Below are 21994 nucleotides of genomic sequence, written 5' to 3'. Positions count from 1 at the left end.
TGTGGCATCATTTGTCTTTATTCAGGATGTAATAAAGTCACAATGCAAATACATATAAGATATGAAGAGGAAATAGATAGACATATTTGAATTTATATGAAGAAGGGGCGTATATAAAAACTATGTTCAGTCTAAATGTGGCCAATCAAAATCCAACCAACTCTTTAAAATTCAGTTGAAATGACAAGTATAGCCAAGACTGATGTTCTCTGTTCCATTTCCAGGTGTGCCAGATTGTGCCCATGCCAGCCCATCACTTCCCTGTGGGCAGCAGCATGACCACGCTGCACCTCTGCTCAGATGGAACCTACCTGTACTGGGTCTGGTCACCAGCCAGCCTCAATGAGAAGACACAGAAAGGCCATTCTGTCTTCATGGATGTCTTTCACCTGTCTGTGAGTACTACATGCCCTGCCACACACAGTTTGTTTATGGCTGTGTTCCATCTTTGATGTTTTCTTTCCTCCCTGTCGACGGTGCAGACACAGACGGGGTTGTGCGTTGCAGACATCTTACAGGAAAGGGTTATTCTTACTCGCAAGGAAGGCGAGTCTTCAAAGTGCTTGAATGAGCTTCTCTTGAGTCGAATGTCACGCTTCCGGGCCTCCCATTCTGCCACATTGGCTGCTCTAACAGGCTCTGCAATCACCAACACAGTCAAAGAGGAACAGTCTGGTAATTCATCAGCAAAACTTAGAAATATCCAAAAATCATACATGCTTTAATGTGAAAATCATGTGGCTCATATGGTTAATAATATATTCTCTGGTGACCGTTCAATGTTTTAAATGTTTTATAGCTGTCAACACTAGCTGTGGACTCCCTCTGAAGACCCTGAGAAAAACCCCTATGTATGTGTGCGGAACTTATCTAGTGATGCTGGTCTCACCTCCTGGTGTATCTGGGAGTTCGGCCACACGCTCCCTGTTTGGAGGTACCAGCAGCCTCTCCTCTCTCAAAAGTAAGAGCACACAGACACAGACACTTATAAATCCTGTCTGTATTGAGTTTTCTGTCGTCAGTCTTTCTGCAATTTTGTTTTTCTCAAAAAGTTAGAAAGAATGAGATTAAATGTAGATAATGATACATTACAAAGACTTTGGAAAGTCAAGAAATAAATCAAGCATTTGACATCATGTTGAGCTGCTGATGGATGACAAATATTCTGATTATAAAATGACTAAAGCTTTAAGTCCTAAGAAGGGGTTTGATGATAGTAAGTTATGTTACATTTGAACACACATAACATTAATATAGACTAAGGGATGCACCGATTGTGAAATTCTGGGCCGATACTGTTAAGATGTATAAATAGCTGATGCTGACACTGATGTTTTTCTGTTGTTGTATTTTTATTTTTATTCTATTATTTATTGCCCTTTTCGTGCCGGGGAAACAAATAAGTCTTCATTATAAAAAAATAACTTAGTTGTTTAAGTCTTTCAGCCCTTCATTACACTATTTTTGAAAGACAACACATTAGATCAGACAAATTTATGAGACAACCTTTACTATAATCTTCTTTCACATGAAGAAAATAATATAAACTTTTTAAAAAGTAACTGCTTTAAAAGCCTTTTTTGACTACTATACAACTACCTAATCAATCAACAGAATTTTTCAGGATTTACATAGCCTTACAAACTGATGGCACGGATGTCAAAAAATCAGTAGCTCATGAATGTGCGACACAACAGACACAAATCAGCAACTACTATTTTTGAATGTCTCCTTATTTGACGATAGGCTGATAGCAGTCAACAAGGTGAATATTGGCCAATACCAAAACCCATAGATAGATGCATCCCTAACAAAGATATTCACAAACGCTGATAAAACATAATGCCTTATTTGTGCCTGAATAATCCTTTTTTTTTTTTTTTTTTTACAAAAGGGCAAAAAATGTAGGAACCCCAAAGCTTTGAACTCTATAATATAGTCAGCAATTAGTTTATTCACTTTCATTTTTTTGTCAGTTTTAGCCTCCAGCCTGGTTTTTAACCTGGCTGACGGTCAGTTCAGCAGCCGTGCAGACCTCATTGATGCTCCTGGCAGTTCTCTCGGCAGGGGAGCCCAGGTGGCAGGACTAGGTGAGCTCACCTTTTGTTACATTCTGCTGTTACGTGCTGAACTCACAGAGGATAGCCACACAATGCATCGACCATTTGAGTGACCTTTATTTCTGTAATCTTTCGCTTTGCAGGAGCATGTTACGATGCACTGAACAACTTGATCTGGACCTGCTCCAGTGATTACATAGATCAGTGGTGCAATCCTGGGAACCAAGCCTTTCATCATGTGTGCCATAGGCTCGGTGTCAGCCATGTCATTAAAGAACCCAAAGGTAAATTAAAAAAATGTAAAAATTACTGAAACCACCAGATGCTCTTTAAATGAAGTCAAAAATTTCAGAATCTGCAATACTTGTCCTTTTACAGAGGAAACTGTGGCCACTGGTGAGGTGATCAACCAGCTACTTCATCATGTAGGTGCTATGTGTATCCACCAGCTCAACCTGCTGGCGGCCAGTAGCAACAGCCTGCCACTGGGGGCCCTACTGGGTAAACAACATCCCATCGAGGCCCGTCACTTTAGCAGCATCTGTGACATCATGGAGAAGGCCATGGTCAATGGAGATACATGCATCATCCGCTGCATCTTAGTTGTGTTCCAGGTCAGTTTGAGGTGCAGCTGGGGCCTGTTTTGCACAAAATGACGCAGACATTTTCTGTGTTTTTGATTGTTTTTTGGTCTTTCCTCTCCAGGTTGTTTTTAGGTTTTTCAATCCTCAGTCAGAGCAAAACAGGGAGAGTGTGCGTCGTTCAGGTCTGCTCCTGTGGCAGCTACTTATGGCTCCAGTGGATCAGATAGGATCAGAGATTCAGAGAGAAGTGTGCCTGGCCATCAGGTAAGTCACACATAAAACACAAATAATAGTTTTTTTTGTACAATTTGTGATCACACTGATATTTAAATGCACCTTTTTTGTCACTATCCTTTCTGTCACTGTAGCTCAGGCCTGAATACTTTGTATCAGGGGGAGGCTGAACTTAACAAACTGCTGAAACTGGTTTTAACTGAAGGTGACTATAACATTTTAATATAACTGCCACCTCATCTGTTTTGTGGTGAATGTATCTAATATTCTGTATATTTGTTTGTGACATTCAGGTGAAAGGAACAGCGGCTTGTCTCAACTTCGTGATGTCATCCTTACAAACTTGGCAGACCAACTGCAGAAAAACCGATTTGGGAGTGAAGAGGATGACCACTACAGGTATGTGGCTATTTTGTAAATAAAGGGTGCGAAATCATTTCCCATAGCCCTTAATAACCAGCACAGAGCAATAGCACGTCTTGGCTTAAAAACTTAATTAGCTATTATTAAAAATCTCTTTTACAGATTGAGTGATGAGCTCCTGCACTGCATCCTCAAGACTGTAGTCCGGGAATCCTGCCTCCTCATTACTAAATGTCAGACTGTCGCCCGAGATGATTTCCAGAAGCTGCTCTCCACTGTGCCAGTATGAAATATCAGTTCAACAGAACAAAATGCCATCTGTGTTGACTGAGATAGCATGTTTTGTCAGATTGTACTATTGCCAAACTTGATATGGTTTTCCCTCCTTGTAGGTGGTCTCACCTAGTCTGCGCTACCTCATGGCTGTTCAGAACCACCTCCTCAGTAACACCATTCTTATCCGTCCGGATGATAACGACGACAGTGACAGCTCCCTACAAGGGGAAACAATGAAGGTACAGGTAAACATCCCCTTTAAATACCCCTCTGTGCACGTGGAGTGTGTTTCTATGAGACCAACCAATCCAACGGAGCAACGGATGAATGTTCTTTCATGTATTATTATTTGTGGTTATTGCAGTTTTACTATTAGCTAACAGTGTTATACTAATTAAGGATGTATTGTTACTAAATGCTATGTAAACCAATAGCACAGATTGAGCTAATAGATGGGAATTTTGGCATAAAAGTAAGGACATGTTGTGTGTACACTTTCCATATTGTACAAAAGATGTATGATCATTGTATATCTTGGAAGCAGAGGTTACGTAAGTTTGGGCCTATGCTTTGTGTTGTCCTCAGGAGCTGCAAAGCAGTATCCTGTCCCTAGCAACCAAGATCCTGGTGGGATGTGATGAAGTGCTGGAGACCCTGCAGCAGGTGACCACAGCTCTCATTAACAGCGACATCCCTGACAGAGAAACCAGGTAAACCTTTAACTACATCTCTATTAAAAGTACCTTTTCAAGATGGGAAAATAACCTTTCACTGGGAGAGCTACAGCTGCCGCTAGATACCTTTTTTTAAAATCTACTTACAATATTGCATGAGCAGACATTTGAAGTCAATATCTATTACCATAATACCGTAATGTAACTGACAGAAATACAACCAGACATGATGGTCTCTTGGTTAACTCTAATGCACTATTTCACCGTGAAACAAGATTTAGTTAAATCTGAGTCATGCTGCTGCGGCCTCCTTAAGGAGAATAAAAGAGTGCATGAAAAATCATTTATGGATGCTGGTTCTTTAAATCACAGTGGATTTGTTTCACCTCTTCTAAATTGCCCATTTCTTATCTTGTTTTTTCTGTCTAGGATCCATCACCGTAACATTTTATTTTTCTCTTTTCTTGTTCAGGTTGAAAGGCTTGGAACAGGTAACCAAGGCAACCATGCTTGGGCACCTGCTGCCAGTGTTGCTCACCACTTTGATGCACCCAAACCTGCAGACCCTCACACTCGCCGACGCCCTCATGCCTCAGTTGGTGCAGTTGGTCCTCTACACCAGCCAGGTTAGAGTCTTGCCAATCCAAAATGTAAATTCTTGCATTACAAGAAAAATGTTTTTCCGTCAGTCATCCTTATCAACCCTCTAGAGCCCAACAGAATTCTTAAATGTTTAGCAGGTCACTGTGGAGCCTCACACCCGAACAAACAGCTCTATCTCAAAAACAGAAAGAAGTTGTCAATTACAAGTTGTTTCATATAAAAAACACAACGTCCTCTTTAATTTGATACCAAATGTGTGCCATATGTAGCTTTTTCTTTTTAACACGTTTAAAAATCACCAGACAGAACAACAAATAGCACTCAAACTGTTGTAGATAGCTATAATGGAATGTATCTCGGTCCACGTAAAGGAAGAAAAAGTAATTTCCTTCACTGGATAATGCTCAAAATATAAGTTCAAAAAAACTTCAACCCACAGAGCAACCTTTTAAGGATGAAACAACAATTTGCAGTGAGAGCCAGGGAGCTGCCGCTGTTAACTGACGGTGATTGCGTGATGTGATTTTGAGCAAAAAACGTGAACACAAAAATGTATTTGTCACCTTTCATGATTGTGTTGTTGTAGTTATTGTCTTTAGCAACTTGGTTAGGAAAAAAATTATGAAGGTTAAAGTATTTATTTTTACTCTCTGCTTTCCAGACTGCCCTGTTACTAAAGACTCAGTCACCACTTTTCACTGATGAGCCTCCACTAATGGGTGGTCCTCTAGGGCAGGGGGCGAAGTCATGTGTTACTGATGACAAGTAAGTTTTCTGAAGATGACCATTAGAATGTTAAAAATTCACAATGAATCATAATTTAGCATTTTAATGAGGACAATCTGATTTGATCATGATTATAGGAGGCTATACGGCAACTTAAGTGCTAGCTGTCTTGTCTGTCATAAGCTCAGTTTTCTAAAACCAGTAATTCCTTTGTATCCTTGATATTAGAATCCTTGATGAACGTGAGGAGCCCGGTTTCCTGACTGGACTGAAGATCCCTGCCCCATGGGCTGCTGGGAAGACAGTAGAAACGGTGCACCCTGTGAGGGACAATTACAAGTTCAAAGAGACGGTACACATCCCAGGAGCTCGCTGCCTGTACCTTCGCTTTGATTCTCGTTGCTCCTCACAGTATGACTATGACAAGGTATTGACTCCCTCAGCTCTCACATACATTGTGTGCAATGTCTCAAGCAGAGCAAAGCTCTAGTTTGGTATATTTTGCACTAAATATATTCTCTGATATTTCAGTTGGTTATCTATGCTGGTCCCAACACCAACAGTCGTAAAGTAACGGAGTACGGAGGGAACACTCTGGGATATGGCAGTCGTAGTGTCTTAGGAACAGGATGGCCCAAAGACCTCGTCAAGGTAAAAGAAGTTGTGTTGCACAGATGTACACTGTGAACATATAGTGTGTATACAGTCTTGAAGAGCAACTTTTTCGTGTCCTTTATTAGGTTGAAGGAGACACTGTGACGTTTTCCTTTGAGATGAGGAGTGGGCGTGAACACAACACTCCTGATAAAGCCATGTGGGGTTTCTCCTGCACTGTCAGAGCTCAGGTAAATCTAGAGATACAGCAATTGATCAAGTCACTTTCAACTATTAAACTGATCGCAAACTATTTTGGTAATCGATTAATCAGTTTGTGTAATTCTTAAGGGGGAAAAAAAGTGTAAATTCTCTGGTTCCAACCTCTTAAATGTGATTATTTTCTGGTTTCTTTACACCTCTTTGACAGCAAAGTGAATATCTTTGGGTTGTGGACAAAACAAGACTTTTGAGGATGCCTTCTTGGGCTTTGGGAAGCACTCATCAAACATTTTCCAAAAAACGAATTGATTAATCGAGAAAATAATCCACAGATTAATAATAATTGTTAGTCGCAGCCCTAGGTAAAACGTGGAAGTACTGGCATGTCCCAAACATCTGTATTTACCGTTGTTTAGTCATACTGGCTGTATTGAACATGGGAGCGACCCCTGATTCTAAGGATGCTTTTTGTTTCTGTTTTTAGGAGTCATCAGAGGACGTCTCTGGAGGCCTCCCCTTCCTGGCAGACCTTGCACTGGGTCTGTCAGTTCTCGCCTGCTCGATGCTACGCATCCTGTATAACGGGCCAGAGGTGACAAGAGAGGAGGAAGCCTGCCACGATTTGCTCTGCTCAAAGCTGCTGCAAAGGTGACACAGCTGAATAAACATACCACAAAATGTCTCCCAGTAATATTGATTGCCCATGTGGTAAAAATAGCACACTGTAAGAATTGGTACACATCCTTAAGTGGTATAAAGTTGAACAAGCTTAGATGACAGACTGGTGACAGGCTTTGTTTTTTCTTTAGGTGTCAGTGGCAGGTGGAAGCAAATGGTGCAATCTCTCCTGCACTCACACCCAGCCCTTCACCTCTGCCACTCACTATTGAAGAAGACCGGGAGTTTACCTACCCCTCTGATGTGCTCATCCCACCCCCAGGCCTCATGCCAGGCACCTATTTCGATTTGCCTCGTATCCGCCTCCCTCCAGGCATTATGGGTAGACTACGAGAGGTGTCTGGAAGGGCTCGACCGCAATTCCGTCCTAGCATAAAGTAAGAGGTCCATTCTGTTACAGCACAGAGGGTGTGCATTTCACATCACTATACAATGGGAAACATCCAAGCACACAAGTTTTTGCAGACTACCAAAGGCTAAAGAGAGGTGAAGCAACATAAAGCAACACTTTCTAAGACTGTGTAATTGGCAAGAACCCAGCTTACAAAATATTAATGTTTTTTCTGACTGGTCCTGAAAGTCCTTTCGATTTTATACAGTTGAATCACCCTGCTTTTAAATGGAACATCTAGGCATTTTGTATCGCAGCTCTCCCCATTCATAGCTGGAAGTTTGCCCCAGCCGTAGTTGTATGTTTATCAGTTTATTGATAAAATGGTCACAGAAGATAGCAACATTACTGAATACCCTCTTTAAAGTAAAACAGTTTTTTTTTCCTTGCAAAGCATCACTATTTCACTCAACCATTTTTTTCTTTAAGGGAGGTGATCAGACCAGATGTTATGGAGGAGGTCATAGTATCTTGTGTCATTAAACATCTAAGCCTGGTGGATGCTCTTCAATCGCTCGTCAACTACCAATACCGCGAGGATCACGCAGAGGAGTATGACCTGGTCTGTAAGATCATGGTTGAGACCTTCAAGAAGATCAATGCAATGCAGCGTCAGCTGCAGGTGAGCTTCTGCTGCAAGGAACTAATACAGTATGCTTTAAATTATGTTTGCTTGCTGTTAGTGGTAAACACACCGTAAACACTTTGCACTACATCGGTCATTTTGTCAGTTTTTAATTAGGCTATTCAAGAAAGTTCTGCTTAAGATAGTTTAATTAATTACTTTCTGTAAACTGCAGGGACTTAGATTGATGGTAGGTAGATTAGATGGATGAATTACTTCTACTGTGTTATTCTAAGGTTTATTAATTTGCTGCCCGGAAGTTGGCTTATTTACACTGCCTTATTATATTTCTAATTACCGGTATGCTTCTGATATGTCAACAAATTTGGAGAGATAATGTTTATCTAAATACAACCTGGAAACATGAGAGTAATATTAAAATCAACAGAATCATCTATTAATTTTTCTTATCTGTATCTGCCTTGAGAAGCCCGTAAATAATGATATTGGCAAAATAAATCCATACGGTGCATCGCTAAAATCAGACTACCAACCTTAACAGAAGAAAGAAATGTAATTCTGACTGTGTGTCGGATTACCTCCTGTGTTGCTTTCAGAGTGTCGCAGAATTGGAGCAGAAGTGGCAGAATGAGGTAGAGGAGGCCCATCAGGGAAAACTGGAGAACAACACTCCTTTCTTCCACGACTACCACTTTTTTGAGGTACTCTGCGCCACACACATATTTTACGAGTTTTCCTCTAGAGATGATGTCATTACAACTGCCATTTTCTCTGAAATTCATAATTGTTTTCTTTTTTGTTTCACTAGAACAAAATTAAGGAGCTGGAACTACTTTGCTCACTCAAGGAGGTCCCGCTCGATTTTAGTGATTTGGAAAATGTTGTCCTTGCACTGAGGCAAGTATTTAATTAAAAATCCTCTCAGTTCTTGGAACAGATGACATTACCTCAGCTGTCACAGTTCAGTTCGTGCGGTAACATTATGTATCTGCACCGACAGGGAGAAGTTCTTTCAGGAGGTAAACACCATGCACCTCAGAAGTAGCACCTCACTGGCCAAAACGAAGGCTCTGGTGAAGAGTCTGATGAACCGCACTGAGCTGCTGCTCCATGTTACCATTGCTCCACATTGTAGAAGCTTAACCACAACGCCGGCTGGTACACCAGGTCCAGGTACATATCATCTTTCTTATGTCATTGTTTAGTTGCCAAGTGAAACCTTATCAGAGATTTTTTTCCTTCAGCACTCACAGTATTCAAATGTCAATGAGCTGTTGTTCTTATTAGGCACAATTATGTACCTTAGACATGAGTCTGAATTTAATGAATGCAACTTTAAATCTACAACTAAACTTAATACTGTCTTTTTACTTGCACGTATCTTATAAAATATAAAATGTAAATTAACCTGATTCACTCTCATAAGTGTATTCATGCATAAAACCTACCTCTTCACGGGACCACATTTATACTAAGCACTTTTATTCTTACCTCGCTTTACTAAGAAAAAGATGATTTGTCCAAAAATCAGTTGAAAGTCTTAAAAGTCTCTAATAGTCCTAAACTATTTTAATACTTTAAAAGGTCTTGAAATTATCAGACTTAAGTATTTTATACCTGTAGACACGAGATTGTGAGGTGTTTAAGACAAAATGGCAGTGAGTTTGATTCTCATCAAATTGTTCTTTATTTTGTTTCGCGCTAGCCTCTAAGTCGGTGTCGGATGCCAAGACAGTGATCCCCATGGTGAAGCAGCCAGTGTTCCTACGCAGCATGTCTGCACCCTCTGACTTGGAGATGATCGCTAATCAGGACTTAGAGTTTACACACGCGCCCCAAAGGTATTTGTTTGTTTTTGTTTGACAGGTTTGTTTTTCGACAATCATTTAAGTGACCTGTGGATGAATTTATTTACTTGTTATTATGCACTTGTTGTTTTACCTTTAGGAGGCGGCACCACCCGACGAGTCATCGTAGCAGCTCATTCACCCTGCTGCAGTCGCTGGCCATAGAGGACAGCCGTGACAAACCAACATACAGTGTGCTGCTTGGACAGCTCTTCGCCTTTATCGGAACAACACCTGATCAGGCAGTAAGTCTCTTACTCATCACTCACTCCTTTTCTTATTGGCTTGCTTGTTGCCATGGCTGCATGAGAATCATTTGGTGCATTCTGGTCTGACATTGAGGTCTTTAATACCGGTAATTTCTGTAGGTGTCAAGCAGCAGTTTCCTGTCCGCCGCACAGACACGTTGGAGACGTGGCAGCACACGGAAACAGGCACTTGTTCATATGAGGGAGTTGCTCACTGCTGCTGTCAGAGTTGGTGGCGTCACCCACCTGGTGGGGCCTGTCACTATGGTGCTGCAAGGTGGCCCGAGGTAAGAGAAGAGGGCTGTAAACACTGGTAACAATCCCACCCTATTCGACAAAGATGAACCTCTACACATCTGTGTTTGTGTGCAGGATTGAGGAGCTGACCTGCGGTGGGATGGTGGAGCAGGTGCAGGAGGCCTTCGGGGAGACTATGACGTCCGTAGTGTCACTATGTGCTCGCTACCCCATTGCTTGTGCCAACAGTATTGGCCTGCTTTGCACAATCCCCTACACCAGGCAAGGGAATTTGTCTGTATCTCTCTCTTGATTTTACTGATTTTATGTCCATACCCTCAGATGCCTTACCCTCATTTCATCTGTTTATGACAGGAGTGAGGAGCAGTGCCTAGTTCGGAGTGGTCTGGTCCAGCTCATGGACAGTCTGTGTAGCTTAAGTGGTCAGAGGGAATGCAGCTCGAACGAGAAGCAGACCAAAAAGCAGAAGGTGGCCACCATGGCCTGGGCTGCTTTCCAGGTGCTGGCTAATCGCTGCATTGAGTGGGAGAAGGTGGAAGGTAAGCTACGCTTACAGCCTGTTACTCTGATCATCTGTGAACAGCTATCAAGTTCAATATATTTGTGTTGATCCAGAAAAGCTAGTCATATAATGAGGCAGGAGAGAAGAACTTGCTTCAAAGTGCACATTAAGAATGGTCAGAGAAAAGGGTTCACTCTACAAATTTAGTGTATAGCAATGATAGGTAAGTGATCATTGTTTTTTCTCTTAAAGGTGGGTCTACAGATGCAGTGCACTCTGGTCTGGCACGGCAGGTGTCCAGCCTGTTGACCAATCACCTGGCCAGAGCCACAGAGTGCTGTGGGAACCAGGCAGCTGGTAACGATGCCTTACAGGATGTGCTCAGTCTGCTCAATGACCTTTCCAGGTAAAATTTTATGCCATGTTTGTATATCATTAGGTATTTCTATTTGTGTGTGTGTATTTATGCTCCTTTTTCCTTTCCTATTCCAGGAGCCACATTGGTAAAGCTATCCTGAGCCAGCCAGCTTGTGTTTCTAAGCTCTTGTCTCTGCTGCTTGACCAGAGACCTTCTCCAAAGCTGGTACTCATCATCCTACAGCTATGTCGAGCTGCTCTGCCTCTCATGAGTGTGGAGGACTGTGGTAACGTGGCCCTGCCCTCGTGGAGCTACTCTATTAACACGCTAGACGCTGAACAACAAGATGCTAATGACCCTGCCTCACGTATTGCTTCCTTGCTGCTGGCAAAGCTGGCAGACTATGTTGTACCAGGTTGGTCTCTTTTATCAAGGAGCACTAAGGAAAAGTAAATCATTCTCTCTTGCCAATTCTTACTATTTACAATATTCCCTCTTTACCAGGCTGTCAGACCCTGCTCTCCCCCAGCTCCTCTGAGCCAGACACTTGCCTGTCCCGTGCCAGTTCCAAAGGAGCTCTGAAGTCTGATGATGTTGGGGAGGAGGGTGAGGCAGTCGATGGCAAGCTGTCAATCTTCATCCACAAGAGAGAGGACCAGTCATCTCATGAAGTTCTACAACCACTTCTCAGGTGAGGTTGTCAGTCATATCTTTGTTTTTATTTCACATTTGCTTGCTTAACCTGGAATTCTATGACACGATTGTTCTTCCATCCAATCCAAAATGCAGCAGCTCAGAGGGACGTCCTTTTCGGCTTGGCACTGGCGCAAACATGGAAAAGGTGGTAAAGATGGACAGAGACATGACAAAGGTACAAAAAGAGTATTACGGAAAGAAAACCCACATTTACTCTTATTTTTAAAGCATATACTCACAATATGAAAACTAATGTTTCTGTAGATTTATTCCAACTTACCTCTGCTGTCCTATTTTCCCCAGAGCGGCAGCTGTGAGGTGATCACAGAAGAGGCAGCTGCTGCCCTGAGGAAGGCCAACAAGTGGGCTCAGTCAGGTCTGATAGTGAGTGTTGGCCCACCTGTGGAGGCTCTAGCCCAGGAGACTGCTGGAGGCATCACCACTGGCGACAAGAAGAAAACTGCTCAGACCGCTGTTTGTAGGGACAGGAACGCTGATCTAGCCAGGTGAGAAAACAAGAATAAGCATAGAACTGCAATTACCAGCTTTGTTCACTCCCACTTTTATGTTAACACGATTTCATCAGAATGTTTTTCTCTTTCAAACTGTGATAGACTTGTTCTGATTTTTAAATTTGCCTTGAACAGGTCGGACCCTGTCAGGCCATTCATCAGTGGCCATGTTGCCAACAGTATGGCCGCTGAGGTTATCGCTCTGCTGCACAGCCTGCTCACTGCCCCCGAGTCCAACACCGCTCAGATCTGGACCAGCACTGCTGAAAAAGTATACAACTATCATGTGTCTGACTTTATTGTAATGTTTATGTTCATTAACGGAAAATAATTGCTTTTTAGGTTGTTGACCAATAAAATAATTGATAGTGAAAATATCTCTCAAGACTTAGAAGGCTGTGATTCTATATGATGCTTTTTCTATTACAGCTAATGCTTTCTCCTGTGGATTTTGTGGTAGGTTCTCTCCCGGGCCCTGATGTTCATCCCTCAGCTGGGGAAGTATGCTGAGAGTATTCTGGAGAATGGGAGCAGCAGTGGCAGGAAACTGGCTAAGCTGCAGGCCATCGGCAGACAAGCTGTTGCTGCACTCTGTGCCCTCGGTGGCTTCAAAGAAACTATTAAGATTGGCTCTGAGGTCCAGGTTAGTTATTGGAGAAGCATCAATGAAAATGCTGTACTTTTGCATTCAATTGCAATTCCTGCTGTAATTTATATCCTACTCAAAAGTATTTATACATGTCACCACCTTTTCTTTCGTTAGCTTTAAATGTTAATTGCAGGCATATTTCTTGTTACTCACTTCCTCTGCAGGTGGTGGGTAAAGGAGTGCTGGGAAGTGTGGGCATAGTTATGTCCATCAATGAGCAGGAGGGCATCGCTACAGTCAAATTCCCTTCTTGCGAGTACAGGAGAGCTTGTAAAGCTTCAGACATCCTGACAGTACCTATATCACGCCTCTGCACACCCAGATCTGAGGTATAACTTTCAGAGTTAAAAACAACACAGTCCTTATTTCTATCGGCAATATCAACTTGAATCTCACTCGTGTCTTCACCCTCAACAGGCTCTCCCCCTCTATAAGCTCTCAATCACAGAAAAGGTGGTCCAAGCAGTGCAGTCCATGCTTCTGCCACAGGAGGGCAGTCTCTCCATTCACACGTCTTTACCAGCTACAGGAGATGGCTCCAGCCCGGTAATGGCTGCAGTACGCTTGCTGGCAGAAATCAGAACCAGGTCAACCTTTTTCTTTTAACCATTTCCATTTTAGATTGAAAAGTGTTGTTTGAAATCTGCTGTATGTGGGCACTAAAAGTCCCCAATTATGTGACATAATGGACATTAGACATCAAAATCAGAGACTGGACAGAAATTATAAGGTTATTAATGGTTTCAGGGCATGCCTGGTGATGGCGCAGCTCCTGGAGGATAGCTCCTTTTGTGAGGAGTTCATCCAGCAGTGTCCAGCTGCTGTAGAGGTTCTAAACCTGGTTGCACAGGAATGCAGCCCTGGTGAGCATACAAAACATTTCAGCACCCAACCTTTTATTTATAGTATAATGCATTTGGTCTGTAACGAATCCTTTGCTGTTGTGAGTCATATCACAAGTTATGTCACCCCTTGCAGGGGAGCGTCTTGGCATGGTTGAAGCTCAATGTGAAAGAGTAAGAATGTTGTACCGGGACTGCGCTCGGCCTCCTCCTCCACCACTGCAGACAGACAGACGCCAGGTAGGAGTTACCAAAGTTAGAATATAGTTTTTGTTTTTATTACTTTTAATTTTGAGTACCCCTCTCATGTTTACATACATGTGGAAAAGAAAGCCTAACTTCAAATGTTGATCAGAAACCCTGAAAAGTTTTAATTGACAGAAGGCAAGATAATTAGTGTAGAAAATTCATATATTGCTGCAAGCCTAAACTCATATTGCACTCAAAAATCTTCAAAGACTTTTCGAGAAGTTAAGCAGTCAGATTGGTTGGCCCACTTATCTTCTTATCCCTTTGATGTTCTTGTCTCAGCCCAAGGAGATCACTTGGTGTCCATCAAGAGTGTTCCCTCCGGTCCGTGCCTGCATGTTCTCATCCCGTCTGACCTCTGTCACTTTCCTGGCTGATCCGAGTGCTGGAGGAGGGCTGCCCAGAGGCACCTTCATCTACGCCACCTGTCCTGTGCCAGTTCAGGTGGGCACATCACAGTGGATTGTTAATATGTGCCATCGAAGTGAAATAAAATAATGTCCTGATAGTGCAGCCTACCCATAGTGTTCCATTCACTTCTCTTTGTCCCCATAGGCCCCGTCCTTTTACTGGGAGATAGAAATCGTCTCCTATGGAGACTCTGAGGAGGACAGCGGCCCGATTGTTTCTTTTGGTTTTGCCACTGAGGCAGAGAAGAGAGACGGAGCGTGGACCAACCCCGTTGGCACATGTCTGTTTCATAAGTATGTTCAGCTTCATATTGACTATAAGAGACTCTTTTCTCACTGCTCTGTCTCTGACTTAAGTACTGACGACTGTACTTCTGTGTTGTATCCTTTCCTCTGTGTGTCTGTCTCCTGTTTGTGTGTGTCAGTAATGGAAGGGCAGTGCATTATAATGGCTCCAGTCTGCTGCAGTGGAAGAGTGTCAGGCTAGATGTGGCTCTTCTTCCTGGTATGTACCGACTGTCTTTATTGTTGATATAGTCAACTTAGAAATCCATACAGCAATGTACGTTATGGATTTGAGCTTCTTAAAAGTATCATATCTGGCTGCTCTTTATTTAAAAGCTATTTTACAAGCATATCTGGCTTCCTTAAGTCAAGCTGTATCAAGCATTAGCACGTTTTAGTATCTAATCACCTGTTAACATCTTTACTGAGAATGCGACCTTACATTTGTATGAAACAGGCGACGTAGCTGGAATAGGCTGGGAGCGTTCTGAGGGCACTCCTCCGCCCCCTGGTCAGGCCCCTAAAGGCAGGGTCTACTTTACTTATTGTGGCCAGCGACTCAGCCCAATCCTGGAGGATGTAGCTGGGGGAATGTGGCCCCTGGTACACATTCAGAAAAAGGTGACCTTGAAACCTTTATATTTAAACTGTTGCTAAGCTATAATTTTGGTTCATAAATTATACTGAATATGTATAATACTGTGTCCCTTTCTTTGCTGCTTCAGTGACACAATTTTCCCTCATGATTAATGTGCTTAATCTTCTATTTTTTTTTACAGAACTCAAAGATCCGTGCCAACTTTGGAAACCGGCCATTTGCATACGCAGAAGGCCAAGCACACAGAAATGCGGCCGACCTGTGTGTGGACCTTGCAGAGGAAATAAGTGCAAATTTTGAAGCACTCCCCTTTGCTATGGCCTCTGACAGTGATAATGATGCAGGTGCAAGTGTTGCCTCTGACTCTGGCTCCCATGGACCCCCTTGTCGGATTGCGGCTGTGGCAGTCGCCCAGCAACGTATGTTCACCTCTGTTTCTGCCTTATACTCATCAAACGTCTGCGCCTTTATTTTGTCTCTTCGATCATATTTTTTGTCGTCTGGTTGGTAACTTTAAACCTTTATTCTCTGTTTGTTCTTTGCTATTATTGCAGAGTACAACAGTGATCTGTCATGCCATTACAAAGTCGAGCTGAGCTACGAGAATCTGGTCACCTCTGGGCCTGACCCACATCCTCCTCCCATCGCAGATGATGAGAGTGATGATGAGGATGATGATGATGTTCCCAGAGTGAGTGGACCTCCACTTCTAATCTCCTAATAATGACTTCCAAATAAATTTAAAGTCTGTACTAACTTTATTTCGATGTGTGTTTGATTGTGTTAGGAGGACCACTATGCCTTGCTGGTAAAGGCCTGGGAGACCAAAGTGTTCCCCACCATTCGTAGGCGGTTCCGAAACGAGGCTGAGAGGAAATCTGGTCTGGACCAAATCAAGGGAGCTCTGCAACTTGGTAAAGAGTGAAAGAATATAATTTATACAAAACATCCAGTCCAACTTAACACAAATTACCAAAACATAAAGTACTTCAACCTATTCAGCATCATTTGATCAAGACAACAGGCCAGTAGAGGTCAGTTAAATGTTTGATAGTTTAAAATACAGGTGTCATGAGTAAGCATAAGACAGCTGAACGAGGCTCTACCATGTGTATACATGAGAAGCAGCTCAAATGCTTCAATGTTTCAGGATATTATACCAGGTTAAAACTGATTCAGCAAAAAGCTGTAAAAGCATTTTTGTGTTTCATTACAAATGCAGCACCAGCAGGATTTAGATTGCACTTTTTTTTACATTTTCTTTCAAAGCCTATGAATCACAGTCACCTTGAGTCAGAACACTGAATACAGAAGCCAAAAAATCATGCATTCAGTATCCATCAGTCATTACGTACATCTTCTGAATGTTTGCTCCACGTTTAGAATCACTCTTCTACAGTTAAAATGGTTTCTTTCTACTGTACTGGTAATAATTTATGTGCGCTAATGCAACATTCAAGGACGTCACTGTTGATTAATAATCCTTTAACAAATTAAAACAAGGTAATTGCAGTGCTACAGTTAAGTTTGACATTCTTTCAACTGACAAAACCTGAAAGATAGGCTAAACCCTTGTGGTTAATGGGCTATGTTAAGTAAAGCTTTAAATTGTTGCACACATTTGGTTAATATAGGTTAAATGAGGACAGTTTTGACACCGTTTACCTCCATGGTGTATTTTGTGAACAGGCATGGTTGACATTGCAAGACAGACAGTGGAGTTCCTGTATGAAGAGAATGGTGGAATTCCTCGTGACCTCTACCTCCCTACCATTGAGGATATCAAGGATGAGGCCAACAAGTTCACTATTGACAAAGTTCGCAAAGGTACAGTATTCACGTAAAGTTCAAATGATGCTAACTTCAGGGTGTATGATAAGTAAGCACAGTATTAAAATAGTTAATTTGACACTTATACTGTATATCAAACTTGTCTTTTGGCTTCTGCACATTAACCGACCTGTACGATATTTGTTTACCCGAAACAGGCTTGACTGTGGTCATCCGTTGTCCGGATAGCAACAACACCAACAGCACTACAGGAGGGACAGCCCTGCCGAAGTTTGCTATCCGGGGCATGTTGAAGACCTTTGGCTTGCATGGTGTAGTGCTGGATGTGGACTCTGTAAGTACAAAACTTGGTTTGTGTGTATCTTGCCATGTATTATCCCTCAGCTTTATATCACACATTAACAATACACCAGTTTTCTTCCCACAAGGAAACTGGTCACAAATTTAACTAAATAAAGTCGTTCCAAAAAAGGAAAGGATCTACCTAGAAAGATGAATGAATCATCATTGTCATCATCACCCACTCATCACTAATACAAGCTTCTGTTCTCGAGCTCTCACCCAGTGCTTGAAAAAAAAATCCAATTGAAATGTCTGTTCCAAACAAAAATAATTTGTTGTTGTGAGTCTCTGATCGACCATCTTAGTCATATCCTTCATACCATTCAACAGAGTATGAGTTTCCTGAATGAAGTACAGAACTAAATACGATTTTATTTTCAATTTCCCCTAAATTACAAGTAAAGCTCTTACTTTACTGCTCTATCTTTTCTTTTATAAATTAAAAAGAACTCAAATGTATTATTTCGACTTATCAAACAACTTCACTAGAGATATAATATCAGTTTTCTGCAAATTAAAGAACTCTTTGTCAACCCCATATTTACAAAACATACATATCCATTATTTGACGCCCATTTTGCTGTGTATCAAATTTAAATATTTCTTTGGCTTGCATGATATTAAACACATTTATTTACCTTTCCAAATCCAATGGCCCGACCTTCCTTCCATACCAGCTTTCCATCAAACTTCACAGGGTTCTCAGGAAATACCTAATGGTGCGATTAAGACCACCTTTGCTCCTTGGGTACCTCCCCTGGTCCAAACCCTAGCCACTTCTTGATTTTATTTTGCAATTAACTCCTTCCGATGCACAGACTCTCAGATTGCTGATGTGCCATACACAATATCCATGTGCTCATCAACACTTGTATGCCTTTGTTACTTTCAACTGGTCCAGGTGAATGAGCTGGTTCAGGTGGAGACCTACCTGCGCAGTGAGGGGGTGCTGGTGAGGTATTGGTACCCCATTGAGATGCTGGAGCGCCCACCTGCTGGATCTCGACGCACTGCAGCTAATGGCTTAGTCTCACTAGACAGTAGCAACATTCAGATTCACAGGTAATGTATGAACTGAATGAGGTGCGTGAATAATGTTAATGCTTCCTGCAGCAGAGCTCAAAATAAAATGTGTTTTACTGCTTTGCTGTAGGGAACTGCTTCGATGTGAGAGTGCACTGGCTCGGTTATACTGTCGTATGGCCTTGCTCAACATCTTCGCTCCCAAGAGCCCCCACACCTTCACTCGTCTCTTCCACATACCTGCTATCCGTGACATCACCTTGGAACACCTGCAGCTGCTGTCTAATCAGCTGCTGGCTCCACCCCTACCTGGTGAGTAGTAATCTCTGTTGTGAATAGTCCCTCATAGCAATGTTAATGACTTTTTGTGTTTTGACTGATTGCTCTGATGTTGTTCTTCCTGCAGATGGCACTATTAGCTCTAGTTCTATCCTACTGGCCCAGTCAGTGCTTCACAACCTCCAGGGTCAGAGCTGCTCCCCCTCAGAACTGTTCTACCAGGGCAATGCTCAGCCCATCCGGGAGTGGCTGACAGTGGCCATCACCCGTGCCTTGCATCAAGGAGAGGAAAGCCTGCTGGAGCTCACAAAGCAGATCTGCTGTTTCCTGCAGGTCAGCGCAGTGATTGACTTAATAGACTTGTCAGTGATACCTATCCAGTTTGTAAACTTGCTAATCTTCTCTTATTATTCTGTTCTCTTTGATAGAATGCACCAGAGCAGTTTACATCTGAGGAGTTTCCTGTCACGGAGTCAAAGGTTAGCATGGATGTCAGCTTTCCAGGCGCTGCATTTGTGATTGTATCCTGCAAGGAGAGCCAGCTCGGCTGCCGCAAAGAGTGAGTTCCTCAGAAGTTTTCCCAGATGGAACTCAGATTTCTAAGCATCCATTTCCTGGTAAATGTTTTTAATTCTCTCCCGTCTTTTCCGCTTCATTAGCTCCAGCCTCTACAAAGCTCCCTGGGCTCGAGTCATGGTGTATGGATTGGGTCACAAAGTGCGTAGAAATGGACAGCTGAATCTGATGGAGGCGGTGTGCTATCCGCTGGATGCCTCACCTACCAACACAGGCCTTACTCCCCCTCCCACCACAAACCAATACCCCTCTGTTATAATCCCCACTGATAAGGTGCACATCAAGCTGGGTGAGTATCTGACTCCCAAAAGGAAGTTCATACAGGCTGCTTTGACCGTGTAAAAGTAATCTGTTACCGGATAAGAATGGAATTAAATATCCCATTGTATTAATTGTAGGGGTGTCTCCCCCTCCTGGTGCTGTACTGGTGCTGCACTCCTTGCCACTGGAGTTTCCTCTTGCCATGGCATTTGCTGAGCAGCTGTTGACGTGGAAGCTGGGAGAGAGCAGTGATCGATCAGAGGATGAGCTGGACACAGTACCCTCGTCTGTGTTGCTGCAGGTGGTAGAACTACTAGGTAGGTAGAACAATGAGCCTTATCTATTCAGCTAAAATCAAAATCCTTTTCCACAATCACCCAACAGGTAAAAAAGTGACAATAGTTTTCAAATTTTAAAACTCTTCTTGACATTTAGTTCCTGATTTTGTTGTATGATCTTTGGATATTATTCAAGCCTAAGTTGGTGTATTTTCTAGGTTAAAAACGACAAAAGTAAAGATGTAGAGATATACTGTATAAGCTAGGTCGATCTGGGAACTCCACACCACTTAGATAGAACCGTATACTTACATGGTCAAAAAATGTCAGTCAATGTATAGCGCTGATGAGCTAGCTAAACCCACATATACCTTATTCTTCACCACTCTCTCAATAAATCATAGAATAACTTTGAAAGCTTGCAAGTTAAAACATACCAAAGAAGAAAACAGATTTTCCAAAATCACAACTTTCAGCTTTTTCCACTTCATTGTTGTTATTGTTTTAGGTGGTTTGCTTTGGACCACTGATCTGGCTCCCTCCATCAAAGAGCTCATCTTTCACTTGCTGGCTGAGCTTTTGCGGAAGATCCACCACTTGGAGCAGCGCAAGAGCCCTGCTGGTCTCTCCAGCTCCATTGCTCTGCTGCTGAACCCCTGCCTCGCGGTGCTCATGGCTCTGCAGACAGAGCTCAGAAAGCTCTACGACCGGGAGACTCAGGGATGGACAGCTGCAGGAGCCGGAGCAGGAGGGTCTTCATCTGGAGGCATTGCGTTGGCTCTGGGGGCCGAGCAGAGCCGCTTCTCTACCTATTTCCACGCTCTGATGGAAGTGTGTCTCGCCGTGGCAGAGGTGACTCTTCCGCTCAATGTTGGCGGCTCATCAGTGGGAGCCCTATCCTCCACCAGTGCCCCTAACCTTAGTGACTCCTCTTCATCTTCGTCATCGTCCCCAGGGCAGACGCCACAAAGCCCCAGTCTGCTATCTAAACGTAAGAAGGTGAAGATGAAGCGTGAGAGAGCAGCGGCTGCAGTGGCAGCAGCGGTCTCTGGGAAACGAGGAAGTGGAGGTGCACGGTTGTCAGAGAGCGACAGTGCCCTGCTCAACATGGCGGGTAGCAAACCTGAGGACATGCTGTGGTTCCACCGCTGCCTCACTCTCCTGATGATTCTACGACATCTGGCCAATAAGGACCCACAGGGCTTAAGTGTGACCAGCGATGCAGTGACAGATGCCTGCCAGGCCTTGGTGGGCCCCACTGCCCACAGTCGCCTGCTGGTGCTCTCAGGAATCCCCACGCACCTGGAGGAGGCCGTGGTTAGAAACGCAATCCGCAGGGCTTGCAACGCACATGGGGGGCTCTTCAAGGATGAAGTCTTCATCCCTCTGCAGGAAGAGGACCCCAAGAAGCCCAAAACTGGAGCTGGGGTTACCAGCCCTCAAGATGGCAAAGCGGGCCCTGACCCTGACCGCCCCTTCCCCAATAACGGAGGTCCTGAGAGTCCTGACAGCTCCAGCAGCGTGACTCCGGCTATGAGTGTGAGCGCTTCAGCTTCCACCAGCCAGACATCGATCTGCAGCTCTTCTCAGGGAGTCTCCCGCACTGCCAGTGAACTTTCTGTCGATCAGGAGCTGTTGGCTGTTCCACCTCTCACCCCTGCTGCAGCAGCTTCGGCTGTTACATACCCTCAGCAGGGCCCCCAAGACCCCCAGACTGTTTCTAGTCAGGAGAGTCTAGATACCTCCCTGTGTAGCACAGGAAGCTTGGGGAGTCTCGGCAGCTTGGGGGAGCCTCTCGAAGGTGCAGAAACACCATCGGTGTCAGACGGGGGCTCAATGAACACGGTCACCTCACTGGAGAGCAACGCAGTCATGACCAGGCCCATCAAGGGTTATGCTGTCATTGAGGTGGGTTGATGAAGAGCACTGTAATAGATCTATGCTGTTTGATTTCATTTTGTTCTAAGAAATAATAATAATGTCTGTCTTTTTTTAATGA

The 21994-nt window shown here is 43.3% G+C and overlaps 1 protein-coding gene across 2 annotated transcripts in view; it reads left to right on the top strand.

The window, feature by feature from the left end:
* Positions 1-21994, top strand: part of hectd4 (HECT domain E3 ubiquitin protein ligase 4) — a 41578-nt gene that overhangs the window by 10520 nt on the left and 9064 nt on the right. The window contains exons 7-61 of one of the 2 annotated variants that reach the window (XM_084360555.1): positions 225-395; positions 483-675; positions 800-961; positions 1977-2090; positions 2204-2344; positions 2439-2674; positions 2766-2908; positions 3013-3083; positions 3172-3277; positions 3404-3524; positions 3634-3762; positions 4103-4227; positions 4664-4817; positions 5456-5559; positions 5749-5947; positions 6052-6171; positions 6261-6365; positions 6821-6984; positions 7146-7391; positions 7835-8027; positions 8588-8692; positions 8800-8888; positions 8992-9164; positions 9697-9832; positions 9939-10083; positions 10207-10373; positions 10459-10605; positions 10699-10883; positions 11099-11252; positions 11339-11619; positions 11709-11895; positions 11994-12075; positions 12204-12406; positions 12548-12683; positions 12873-13055; positions 13226-13390; positions 13479-13648; positions 13809-13924; positions 14022-14143; positions 14435-14596; positions 14708-14856; positions 14988-15067; positions 15305-15468; positions 15627-15864; positions 16000-16136; positions 16233-16359; positions 17135-17272; positions 17434-17570; positions 18480-18640; positions 18732-18913; positions 19008-19213; positions 19309-19439; positions 19540-19745; positions 19855-20034; positions 20504-21903. In XM_084360555.1, coding sequence (XP_084216681.1) covers positions 225-395; positions 483-675; positions 800-961; positions 1977-2090; positions 2204-2344; positions 2439-2674; positions 2766-2908; positions 3013-3083; positions 3172-3277; positions 3404-3524; positions 3634-3762; positions 4103-4227; positions 4664-4817; positions 5456-5559; positions 5749-5947; positions 6052-6171; positions 6261-6365; positions 6821-6984; positions 7146-7391; positions 7835-8027; positions 8588-8692; positions 8800-8888; positions 8992-9164; positions 9697-9832; positions 9939-10083; positions 10207-10373; positions 10459-10605; positions 10699-10883; positions 11099-11252; positions 11339-11619; positions 11709-11895; positions 11994-12075; positions 12204-12406; positions 12548-12683; positions 12873-13055; positions 13226-13390; positions 13479-13648; positions 13809-13924; positions 14022-14143; positions 14435-14596; positions 14708-14856; positions 14988-15067; positions 15305-15468; positions 15627-15864; positions 16000-16136; positions 16233-16359; positions 17135-17272; positions 17434-17570; positions 18480-18640; positions 18732-18913; positions 19008-19213; positions 19309-19439; positions 19540-19745; positions 19855-20034; positions 20504-21903 — 9741 coding nt within the window. Of the gene's footprint in view, positions 1-224; positions 396-482; positions 676-799; positions 962-1976; positions 2091-2203; positions 2345-2438; positions 2675-2765; positions 2909-3012; positions 3084-3171; positions 3278-3403; positions 3525-3633; positions 3763-4102; positions 4228-4663; positions 4818-5455; positions 5560-5748; positions 5948-6051; positions 6172-6260; positions 6366-6820; positions 6985-7145; positions 7392-7834; positions 8028-8587; positions 8693-8799; positions 8893-8991; positions 9165-9696; positions 9833-9938; positions 10084-10206; positions 10374-10458; positions 10606-10698; positions 10884-11098; positions 11253-11338; positions 11620-11708; positions 11896-11993; positions 12076-12203; positions 12407-12547; positions 12684-12872; positions 13056-13225; positions 13391-13478; positions 13649-13808; positions 13925-14021; positions 14144-14434; positions 14597-14707; positions 14857-14987; positions 15068-15304; positions 15469-15626; positions 15865-15999; positions 16137-16232; positions 16360-17134; positions 17273-17433; positions 17571-18479; positions 18641-18731; positions 18914-19007; positions 19214-19308; positions 19440-19539; positions 19746-19854; positions 20035-20503; positions 21904-21994 lie in introns of both variants that reach the window. The other variant, XM_084360556.1, reaches the window with a different exon arrangement.

This window comes from Pagrus pagrus (assembly GCF_965226575.1).
Source record: "Pagrus pagrus genome assembly, chromosome: 8".
Lineage (NCBI taxonomy): Eukaryota > Metazoa > Chordata > Actinopteri > Spariformes > Sparidae > Pagrus > Pagrus pagrus.
Note: the sequence above shows the minus strand (reverse complement) of the source record. Positions and strands in the feature narration are given on the sequence as shown.